At 42.6% G+C, this 12189-nt stretch overlaps 1 protein-coding gene across 2 annotated transcripts in view; it reads left to right on the forward strand.

The window, feature by feature from the left end:
- LOC147891732 (ARM repeat superfamily protein) overlaps positions 1–12189 on the forward strand; it is a 99873-nt gene that overhangs the window by 58962 nt on the left and 28722 nt on the right. For both annotated transcript variants that reach the window (XM_087388699.1, XM_087388700.1), the window contains 5 exons: positions 441–1053; positions 1873–2507; positions 3001–3194; positions 3505–3736; positions 8009–8128. In XM_087388699.1, coding sequence (XP_087244825.1) covers positions 441–1053; positions 1873–2507; positions 3001–3194; positions 3505–3736; positions 8009–8128 — 1794 coding nt within the window. The remainder of the gene's footprint in view (positions 1–440; positions 1054–1872; positions 2508–3000; positions 3195–3504; positions 3737–8008; positions 8129–12189) is intronic.

Below are 12189 nucleotides of genomic sequence, written 5' to 3' on the forward strand. Positions count from 1 at the left end.
ATCAACTTGGTACATTGCACAATAGGCGGGCGCCCAAGCTGGACATCCATAGAGAACCACTGTTTGCACAAGCATGGTGTATAAAAAATTCCTCATCTCCCAATTCCACAAATGTGCCTTTCCGCATTTATTTTGGAAGATGTACAATGCTTTTAAACCTCCCAGAATCCTACGTTTCACACATGCATTGCACTTGTAATTATCTATAAAATCCAGCCTTAGATATTTGTATGAAGCAACTACTTCCAAAGTCTCCCCTTCGAATGTGAAATTTATCTGTTTATTTCAAGACCCGATCACCATTACTTTCGTTTTTGCTATGTTGACCTGCATTTTTGAATATTGGCGCGTGCGCGCGCGCACACACACACACACAGATCTTTCATTGATTTATTTTAGCTTTGGAGACTAATTGCATGAAAGTGGTTATGTTTGGACAGGAGAAAAGCCTAAGGTCGATGGCTCTTGACTGTTTACATCGAGTGGTGCGATTTTATGTGAATGTATATGCAGAAAGTCAACCGAAAAACCGTGTTTGGGACTACCTCCATAGTGTGACTTCTCAGCTGTTGGCATTGTTAAAGAAAGGATCCTTGACTCAAGATGTGCAACCTGACAAAGTTGTTGAATTTTGCTTGACAATAGCTGAGAGCAATCTTGACTTTGCTATGAATCATATGATATTAGAACTGCTACGAAATGACAACCCTAGTGAGGCCAAAGTAATTGGACTCAGGGCTTTACTTGCAGTGGTTTCTTCACCCTCACATCATCGCACTGGTTTGGACACCTTCAGATCAGAAGATGTCCACTTTTCTGCCACTTCTTCACTCAGGGGTTCACCATTATCTCCATGGTCCTCTTCAGGGTCCGCGGTTTCTGCTTCGCCTCGCCATCCTTTCACGGCACAAGGTTCTGGTTCAGGATTTTCAGATGGTTCCCACGACATCAGTCAATATATACCAAAAGTTCGAGCTGCTCTCGATCAGATCATAAGAGCATGCCATAGCACATATGGAGCTGCCCGTCTCACCTCTCCAAAGTCCACTTTGGGTATGTTTTTGATGTGGATCTTTTATACATGTCATGATAAAAAAACATATTTTGTAAAGGGCCTTGACAACTTTGTTTGCTCTTGGGGGGAAGGAAGAGCTGTTACAGTCAAGTTTTAGCTTATCCTAAGGTTGTGTTTCATGGCCTTTGTACTGATGATTTGTTTATTGAGTGAGCATTGTATGTTTCCTCTTGTTCATGTATTACTGCTTTGTGCCAATAAAATTATGGCTACATGCATTCAATGGTTGACATGAATTCTATGAAGACAATACTCTGCAAGCCAACGCATCTAAGATATCTCTTTAATGTTATGACACAGTACATGATGTTTTAGTATTCCAGGTTCAAGATTTAAGATTCTGCATATCTTCCTTGCTAATACGAGAGACAGAAAGATCAGACAGGTACATTGGAAGGAAAGTTCAGGGCTTAAATTTGTTTGACTGGTTGGCGATGCAAGGCTTTGGTTTTCACAGAATCAGGATAGTGTCAGTTGCTTTTGAGAGCTGATCTACGTAGTGCTTGATTGTGCAAAACTTATTAATGTTTTCAGTTTGACTTGCCTGCATATGTGCATGTACAAGTGCAATGATTTTGACCCATTACTACGTATGTTTCCCTGGTTGTTTTACTGATGAAGCCTTTGCTGATGTTCTGCTTGACTTAATTTTGGCGAATTTTTATGCGTATTGCTCATCATGATGCTTATGAAGTAGGGCTTTCATATGTGCATATCTGCATATGCATGTATGTGGATGATTATCATTCAAGCTTTTCCTCTTGCTTTACTGATTCCATGCCTTGGTTTGATGGTAGAATCAATGACAAAAGAGAAACCCCAAGGGTGGATGGTTTTCCGATGGGCTTTGAAATGTGTTCCGAACCTTATTCCAGAGATATGGCGTAATGATAAAATGATGGAAATACTTCCTGCTTATGGAATTAGCATTGAACCTGGCGTTCGTGAGGAAGCAGTACAGGTGCTTTTTAGGACTGTCAGGGACCTCCCTTACAGTCGTCCTGCAGTTATGAAGGGAATGGCAAACTTTATTCTACAGCTGCCTGATGAATATCCACTTTTGATTCACACTTCCCTTGGCCGCTTGGTTCAGCTATTACAAGCTTGGCGTGCTTGCTTGGCAGAAGAAAGTCTCTGTATGGAAACTAGAAATATGAAGCGCACGAAAGGAAGCGGAGAGCTTGGTTATCGCTCCTCACCTTTTCGGGCAAATGGGGATGCCAATAAATTCTCATCTCATGGGATGGATGCAATTGGGCTTATTTTTCTTTGCTCAGTGGATGTCCAAACTCGACATACTGCTCTTGAGCTTCTACGTTGTGTTCGCGCCTTGCAAAATGATATACGGAGGTACACTAAGGATCAGGGGCGGAAATATGATTTGGAGGAAGTGCAGACAACTTTTGTGATAGATGTTTTTGAAGAAGTTGGTGTAAGTAGTACTTTCTGATTTTCCCTTTCTTCCGGTTAGATTAAAGCGTTTGTTGCATATGAACAGTGAAAGCAAAATGAGAGTGATTTTCACATATGAATTTATGGAAGGAGTTCTTTGCCTCTTTGTGTCTCTTTAGGAAAATCTAAAGGTTGACACACTTATTTGTCACAAAGTTTTTTGGCTTTTATCTGAGCAACACAGTTTCTTGGTGGGCTATGCACAAGTGCTTATGGCTTCAGAGTGGTCTAAGAAAAAATTCATTTCACTACATATCTTCAAGGTTTTCATTGAGGAGTGTACCATGTATGTGATATTCATGCACCTCCGTGAAAAATTACTAGCCATAGGGGCATCTTAAAAGCTTCAAGGGAAAAAAGCTAATGCATCAGCGAACACAAACTGAAATTACGCTCCAAATATCTTACATGCCAGTCTTTGCAATATCTTTTTCCTTCCATGCTCACCATGTTTTCGTCATCCTATTTTCCAGGAGGACATAGTGCAGAGATGCTATTGGGATCCTGGACGGTGGTTTGATCTTAGAAGAGAGTGGGATATACTCCCGGGAGACGTCACCCTGCAATGTATTTTGGAAAGCCATGATAAGAGCAGATGGGCACGCTGTTTAAGTGAACTTGTAAAGCATGCCGCTGTTCTGTGCCCAAATGCAGTCAATTCTGCAAGGTAAAATAAAAATTATTTGAACTGTAAGGAGTACTATACGATTGCACAGGAAGGCTGATGTTAAGTGCTTTACTCTTTAGCGTGTGTCATCATGCTGTGGTGGTGTTTGACTTAGCCACCAGAATCGTGACAGCCTGTAATCTGTGGCATGATAATATTTTCAGAAAAGTTACAGGAAAATTTAAGGTGAATCTTGATATTGTATCATCTGGCGAAGGTAGTCAATTCAGAGTATTAGCTTCCAGGTTGTTGTAGACAATCACACTTTTTTATTTGTTTTCTTAGTAACCTATTCTTTTGAAAAGGGCAGGCTGGAGGTTGTGCAACGGCTTGCAAACATGACACCTTTAGACCTTGGAGGAAAAGGTTCTCAAACTCAGGAATTTGAAAGCAAACTGGAACAATGGCACATGTATTCCATGTTTGCATGCTCATGCCCACCTGAGGAAGGCGAGGATGGAGGAACACAAGCTGCCAAAGACGCCAAAGACACCTTTAACATGATTTTCCCTTTATTAAGATCAAGCTCTGAAGGACAAGTTGTAAGTATTTTTGTGTTTGCCTGATCACTCCTTGCTATTTGCTAGTTTATAGACATAGGAACAACTTTGGAGAAGTAGATTTCATTCTATCTTGAGATGAGCAATGCCTATATCCTTGAGAAGGTTTGATATGTTACAAATGGGAAGAACTAGGCCCATCATCAACATAATAATGATTTAAGATGTGAATGATATGTGAACAAATTAAGGTGCATTATTTATTCACAGAGATGTGCTTCATCATATCTTGGTTTGAAATATTACCCCCCATTTATAGACCCTCAGTTTTTTCTATTGAATTATCATAATGTACGGCCAAGTAAAAACCTGGTACTTGATGAGGACAAGTTTGCTGCACATGAACATAGTGTTCATGTAGGATGGGAAACTGACACTACTGTAATGTTTGCATGTAAATATTTCGAGCATCTGTTTATGCAATGGTCTACACCCACCATATCGCACTGATGACATTGTTGGGCACTGGTGATATCATATGAGCTAGTAGCTTATGGCTTTTAATCTTCTGAGGTCTCTTTATGCGGGACCGAGGTGAAAAAGGCATAGTTTGATTTGTTTTTAGAGGATGACTTTGGAACTGATAGAAATATTTATATTTTCTAAGGTAGGTTTGTGATGCTGCCATGGGTTCCTTGAATGGGGCATCTACTGCCCATGGTGGCTATCCTCATGCATGTTCGACGTGCCTGGTGTAGAAATACATTGTATTGGACTTCCCATGAGGGTCTAAAGCTATGAGTGAGCGTGGTGGGGATCCAACTTGAGTACCAATGCCTCTGAAGCATGTCTGAGATCTGTATCTGCTGTCTTCTCGCCTGCTCTGTGGGCCTGAAATATGGTCTTCGTGAGGTGGCTTGTCTTTGTGATGCTGCCATGGGTGCCTTGAATGGGGTGTCTATTGCCCATGGTGGCTATCCTCATGCATGTTCGACGTGCCTAGGGAGCAGCCTTAGGGTCCTGTGCTCAATGGTTGCCAGTGAGTGTGGTCATCTTTTGTGAAGATGTCAGTGATCTCTTGCTGCTTATGAGCCTGACCATGTGTATAAGTGTGTCTGAATCGTGTGACCTCCAGCACAAGGAGAGTGGGACATCTCTGGTTTGCATAGTCAATGACGCTCCGCATATCTTGGAACCCATTTGCATAGGAGCAATGATATCTCTCATGGATCTCATAGTATTGAGGACATTTCATAAGCATATGCTCCCTTGTCTCCACCTCTTGCTAGTCACATAGGGTACATAGTCGCAACTCGCGGTAGTGTCAGGTAACCTCAACCTCTCATCCAGTCTCGATGTGGAACCTGTGAGATGATGCCCGAAGTTGACCCATGGCTATCCATATTACACCTGACATGTGAATCTGCAAGTGCCTGATGACGGAATGAAACCATCCTCAATATGGAGAAAATCCTCTCGGTAGACAGCCATCTTGGTAGCATGTGGCTGAGTACTAAGATCTAACCCTAAACCTAGTCCAAACACAACTAGCAAAACACAAGAAAAACAGAAGGTGACTCATCTCCTAGCCACGTGGGCTAGAGATGAGATTCCCACAAGCCTATGCTCCATAGATCTGCCACCAGAACCCATTCCCAAGGAACCATCAGGACATCATCTCGTGATCTGCCATGTAGAAGGCGAAGAGTCTAGGCTCAAGATCCAGACCAGAGCATCCCGCTTTATGGAAAGCATCCCAGCTAAATATAGCCAATCGGCCCTTTGCTAGTGTTCAAGTCCTCTACCCCACGTTAGCCTACTTCCCTTAAGCCTGGTGCCCCCTAACCTACTGAATTAAGCCCACTAATCTGAGCATACGAGAATATATATATATATATATATATATATAGGGAAAGTTCTTTTGCAAACTAGCAGTTGACTCCCACATTGAGTCCTTCTTAACTTATTCATAAGTTTCCTTTTCTTGAAGTTGATAACTATATCAGGTTCATGTGGAACATAGGTCAAATCCTCAACTTCCATAAGTTCTTGGGGCAAAACCAGACTGTTCTGTTCGCTTGCTAAGTAGTGGTGACAGCCAATCACCTTGGTATGCGCCAGAAACTTGTAAGACACAAAATACGACAAGGTTAATCTTAATAAATTAAAAGTGAGGCTATTCTATATGCGTGCAGGTCTAATTCTATAACCCATAACCACAAAACTTTGCAAGATCCAATGATGAATGGGGAAATCAATAGGAAAGATTACCAACTGGTGAGACGCTTGGAAGAAAAGCAATTAGGAGGTTTCTAGGACAAGATCACAATTCCTAGATAGATGCCTTGGACAAGTAGCAGGCTGAGCTTCCGTGGCACTATTTGTCAATTTTTTGAGCATTGGGTAGATCTCACCCTAAATCACCTCTCGGGTGCTGTTAGCTTGTGAACTAGGTGAACATATAATGAATTAGAGCCCATAGAGCAAGTACAATTTCAGGAAGGGGATATTGGTACGGGCTGAACTAGAATAGAGATCCACCTTGGCTTGGCAGAGTGATTGTTGGTTCATGGATCTGGTTTTGCTGAACCACCAGATTGGACTTGAGTTTGCCAGTGGGGTAGTTTAGCTCATTCATGTAGACACCTTTAAAGGCTCATAGGGATGCAGGATTGCAGATCTCTAAGTATCTACAGGGTATGAAGGATTTGGGACTCTGTTATGACACTAGAGGGGGATTGAAGGATAGAGTCAAGCTCCGAGGTTGGACTCTGGAGTGATGCTGATTGGGGAGGAGATTTAGACACAAGAAGATCTACTTCAGGGTTTACCCTTGGCTCAGGAGCTATTTCTTGGAACAGCAAGAAGCAGCCAATTGTGGCCTTGTCTTCTACTAAGGCTGAATGGCCACTCGTGGTGCTGTGTGTGAGGTGGTGTGGCCGAGGAGGTTACTTGGTGAGATTGGGTTTCAGCAGAGGGCTCCCACAGTCATGCAGTGCAAAGACCAGAGCTCTATAGCTATTGCTCATGATGCAGTCTTCCATACACGGACCAAGGATATAGAGATGCAGTATCGCTTTGTTTGAGAGAAGATTTTGGATGGTGACATCTTGCTAGCTTTCTGTTCGACAGAGGACAATGCGGTGGACCTCTTGATTAAGACTCTTCCACGGCAGATACTTTGTCGACACTCCAGCTTAGTAGGATTGATTCCACATCCGTGACCTGGGAGGGGGTGTTAGAAATCTGTTCATCTCCTGTCTGTACCTTAGGGAGCGAGGACTGTTATTGTGGGTGTGCCTACCCGAGGATCGTAGTTGTTTTCTCTTCTCTCTCCCTGATTTTCTGCTAGTAGTTGGGGGGCTTTGCCAGGGCATACGAGCTGGATGTGGGGCCTGGATATAATCTGGATGTATGGCTAAGGGCTGGATGTGACCAGCTACTTAGAGGACCGGCTGGGGCCAGTCAGGCAAGTCAGGCATGTCAGCCAACTGACCAGCTGACAAGCTTGGTCATCCAGCCAACTGGTGGTCGGGCTAGCCAACCAGATTGGGCTAGTCAGCTTGTCCGATCAAGCCGACCAGAGGCTCCTCCCACAGCCTTTAAATAGGGGCTATTCCCCACTGTTGTATACATCATTTGATTGGGCAGAGTTCCAGCATCTTCTTCTCTTGCATTTCCTGCGTATATGTGCTCTCTCTTCGCATCTATTCTGCTGCATGTTCTGACGGTTTGAGGCTTGCTGATCCCTTTGATTTTATGCTGTATATTCTGACGGTTTGAGGCTTGCTTATCCCTATGCTGAGATGTAATACGTTCTCACTTATTTGAAGGAAGAGAGACACGAAGTGGATCTCTCTCTATATCACATACTTGCATATGTGCACATGCATACATGCATTTGTGTTTGTGTGTGCACTCAACTACAACCATGTTCGAAGATCAATACACATGCATATGTTATTATGCTCACTTGTACATGGTAAAATGATTACATATTCAAGAGAATATGAACATAAAAGCAAAATAGGAGCTTGCAAGTTTGAAAGTAGTGGTCAACGGAGTTTTGATCATGCAAATGATGTTACTGTTAGAATGTTCAAAGTGAACGAATCTATCGCATCTGTGAGGTCAGTTATTGTGAAGGAGAAGTCTGCATGGGTTGTGATTGGATATTTGGCAGCACAAAGATGTGCCTCTATTGGCATTTTAAGAAGGTACTCGTTATAATAATTGCTTAACATTTTATGTCTTTCCTCCATTTTTGTTTGCATTGGATTTCTTACATTCTGGATCGTCTTGTGCATACTGCAGTATGCAGCAACTTTGGCTCTTGGGCATGTGCATGTGGATCTTTTTGAAGTGATGCTAAGTGCATTGCTTACATTCCTTGAGGATGTCACATCAGAAGTCGAAAACAGGCCAAAATGGAAGGTTCGCAGTGCTTTTCTTTTTCCTTTCTTAGGGATGGGGGTCTGTTTCTTGGTGAACTGTGTTAATTTCTCTTTCTTGTCATATCTTGTGGACTGTTTTAATGGTATTTTATCACCAGGATGTATAGTCTTTTCAATTCGTGCATTCTGATACTGAGGTGCTCACATGACTCAATAAACTGTGCATTCAGTTCAGTTGAATAAGCCTAAGCACTTCCCAATGATAGCTGACAACAGATGTCTCTCAACGATCTATAATTGTTACTTGGAATGGTGGATTTATGGGGTTCTATGCTAGGACGGTCTTACTCTATGCAACAAAGATTTTTGACTAGAGATGTTCTACCAAAGCAAAGTGCTCCTGACTCAATGTCAGGCATGTCACATAAGGTGTAGATCTGTCCCTTACATGGGATGCCATCTGTTTGAGCCTTGTCCTGTCTCATAGCAGTGAGAAAGAAAGAACGACAGAAAGAAGCAAGGTTTACAAAAGTCAAGGGTCTATGAGACTGAAACAATGAGATACAATGAACTGAATGTGATCCAAAAGGCTGGAGAGGGATCCGAATCCATCTTTGAAAGACAATGGTAGCTGCCTCGAATCTCATAGTACACAGGACATCTGAAAGCAAAATACTCCTCTAACTCAAACCTTCTGTAGTTCGCATAGAGTGCTTATCCAGCCCTTCCTAAGTATCCCTCAGCCCGTCCGGTCTCAATGCGTAATTGGTGAGAGGAAACACGAAACTAGTTGATCGAGATCCTCAAGGAGTGGGGGAGGTGGACCCATGTGTAGCCCAGCGGGTAATGAAGCCCTCCTTTGTTATCAATATACAGTGGTCCCTGTAGAAGTTGAGCTTCTTAGAATCTTGCTAGGTGCCAACCAGGTCCTGTATGTGTGTAGTTGTACGAGATCCTCCTGAATGACCTGGTTAGCCTCGTGATAAGTGAGCAGAATAGAGGGGGCCTTGAGGCTTATACTGAAAAGGAGGCAGTCTGTTCATGTGTAGTCCAAGATTTGTGAACGATCTGCATGTAGGGGCATACTAACACCTCTGATCACCCTCGGCTACTAATGTCATGGATGCGGACATGGCCAGCCATGGTAACCTGTGTCGGCCTAAGGTCTTGGAACCGAAATCCCTAACTCAATGAAAGTATGCAATCACTTGGAATGTTGTGTCAAGCTGGAGTGGGATGACCCCGAACTTCACCAAATCTGATTATCCATGCTAGTAATAGAACTTGGAGCCTCTCCACCCTAGCCCAATCCGCATTTGATAGATTAAGGCCCTAACATGGGCTGCAAGTTGTACTGGCTGGACAGACCAAAGAATCAAAGAGAAGAGAACACTCGAAACTTGCCTAATCAAGATTCTTAGGGCACGTGACAGATGGATCTACGGGCAGATCGAAACCCTTCTCAGAGATCTAGATGCAATGATCTCTGTAGTAGTTGAGTTTTATCGAAAGCTCATGGGATGCTATTGAGGTCCTTTATGCGTGGAGCTGTCGAAGATCCTCTTTGATGACTTGTTTCACCTCATGATAGATGAGCCATATGAATGGGATCTCCAGTCTATACTTAAATGGTGGCAATCTCTCCATATGGAGTCCTAGGCCTGGAAGGACAAAACATTGTGCATTCTCTTTAGTCCCCTCTTCCATAATGCCCAAAAAACGCCCATCTCTCCACAAATTTCAAAAAATTTCAATTAAGGGCTCTCAATGAAGAGGTATCTATGGACACTTTTGGGAGAGGGGACTATTTTTGGTGGTTATTCATATGACTTAAGTCCTAGTGGATGTGGTAATGTAGGAGTATCCACCTAGTTTAGAACAGAATAGCCATAGTTTATGAAATGCAATATTAAATTCAAGGAATCTTTTGTCGTATGTAGATGCATGGTCTTTATGTTACACACTATGGAGGTGTGGCAAATTCTCATTCTTTGCAAAAAAATTTCCCAGACAATTGGCTTCGTTGCCAATGTAGGGAACAATAAATGTGGGGACAACAAAGTCTATGGAACACCTAGTTGTATTTTATAATGGAGGTCAAATAGAACAGTGGAAAACTAAGTATCCAAGGGTAGGTGTTCCTTCCAACAAGAGATGGGGGAACTGTAGTGCATGAAGGACAGTAGCCTAAAAGCACTACTGTGCTTTTCAAAAATAAATGCAGTCGGCCCAACATGGGGAGTTGGAAACTAAAACCCCTTATTTAAAGCCTTATTTGTACCACATATGCTTTACGGACTGGAGGTTATAGCTTGTCATTTGATATGTTAAATGAGCTTGAGAAAAATTCTTTAAATTTCGGGGAGCCTTCACCATGCCATTCTAGATCTCTGTAATGGAAAAAGGCATGTTGCCATTTGAGGTTGTGGGAATGCACAACCTCACAATCTCTCTCCATAAGATCTACAAAAGGGCAAATGACAGACTGCCAAAATTGGCCTTGGGGGCATGGGAGCCATCAATCTGTAGGACATTTATGATTGAGCATGTGATGGAGCACCACTCGAGTCACATCCCAGATGGGTACATTCTATGAATGGTTGGTATGAGGATGTGTGCAAGAAATCTACGAGCTTCCCTACACATGTCTAGAAATAACATTGAAAGTTCTTTTTGAATATCATGGCAGTATACAAGAAGACGATCGCGAAGAACAAGAAATAGTTCCTGGCAGTATAAAGTTATGAAATGCTCCCTCTAGTGTACATAAATAACTCGGCTCAAATTTGACACCGTTTTTTGACTAGGAATTCATTAATTACCATCTTAACGTGCAGACACGGGAGGATTATGCCTATGGTCTTTTTGATGCCTCAACTCGATGTGAGACTCTAGTTGTAACTTTCTTACGTTTGTGGGACGTGGCCATTCTAATATGGCCCTTATCCTTTTAGGATCCATATGAATCCGTTCTTGGGATACGACATGTCCCAACTATTTTGCAAAGAATTCACATGTGGATTCTTTGGCAAAAATAGAATTATCTATCACCAAGGTTGTAAATACTCCAAAGTCAGAGTTTCAATTGACCATTTATTTGATCATAATTAAAGAGTCTCTCTTTTATTTGATGTTCAAAAAGTTATCTTTTATTGGTCAAAGTATTGACTACAGTCAAAGATACTTAACCTTGGTTAAGTATACTTAACCACAGTTAGGAAGGCTTAGTGTATGCCAAGAGGGTTAACTACGGTTAACCAAAGAACTTTTGACTACGGTCAAAAAGAGTTGACTTCGGTTAACAAGACTTGACTTCGGCCAAAGCAAGTTGACTCCGGTCAACCTAGAATTATTACAGACTCCGGTCGGAGAGTTCAGGCATTAATTAAGTCGCCTTGACCCTTGGTCAAAGTCCTTAATTACGGCTAGAAGGATTGGCTTCGGTCAACCGCAGAGTTAGTTATTTTATGTGCACATGTTTGCTTGGTGGGGACGCCCACAGTGACTAGGATTAGTCCATAGGTTATTATTTGCATGCAAAGCGCGAACGATTAATGGGTGCCATGGGGATGTGCATTTAATTAATGGTTGAAGTTCTAAGAGGGGTTGATAGCTCAAGCGTTATGGAGTCCATTGGGCAGCCAGGTGGTGTTCATGTGACCGAGGGCTACGAAGATCCTAGAGTTTGCCCTTTGTGGCATGTAACTAAATGTTAGTTAGTTGATTTGACAAGTGGCATGTTGCCAAAGAATGAGCATGAGAGCTCCTTTGTGAAATGATTCACGTATGGATTTTGTAAGTTGGCTCGCACGCTGATTTGACAGAATGGATAAAGCCTTCGGGGGGGTCCGGCCCTACGTGTTCTCCTTGGGCCCTAGTGTCTTGTAGAGAGAGGTAGAGGGAGAGAGCTTGAAAAGAATAAAAGCTGAAGGTTTTTGTGGAGTGATGGATTTTATATTTCATTGGTATTAGAGCTAAGGCAGGGTTGTCAGGGCAGGAAGTACTTTGTGCAAATATGCAATCCTGCCTTGTTGGCCACCGTGCGGACAATGAGGCTATTGCCAGTAGAAGCTGAGGGTGTCGAAGGTGCGGTAGTTGTCG

Source organism: Dipteris shenzhenensis, chromosome 17, assembly GCF_047967505.1.
Source record: "Dipteris shenzhenensis isolate YYH24624 ecotype China chromosome 17, Dip_SZ_1.0, whole genome shotgun sequence".
Lineage (NCBI taxonomy): Eukaryota > Viridiplantae > Streptophyta > Polypodiopsida > Gleicheniales > Dipteridaceae > Dipteris > Dipteris shenzhenensis.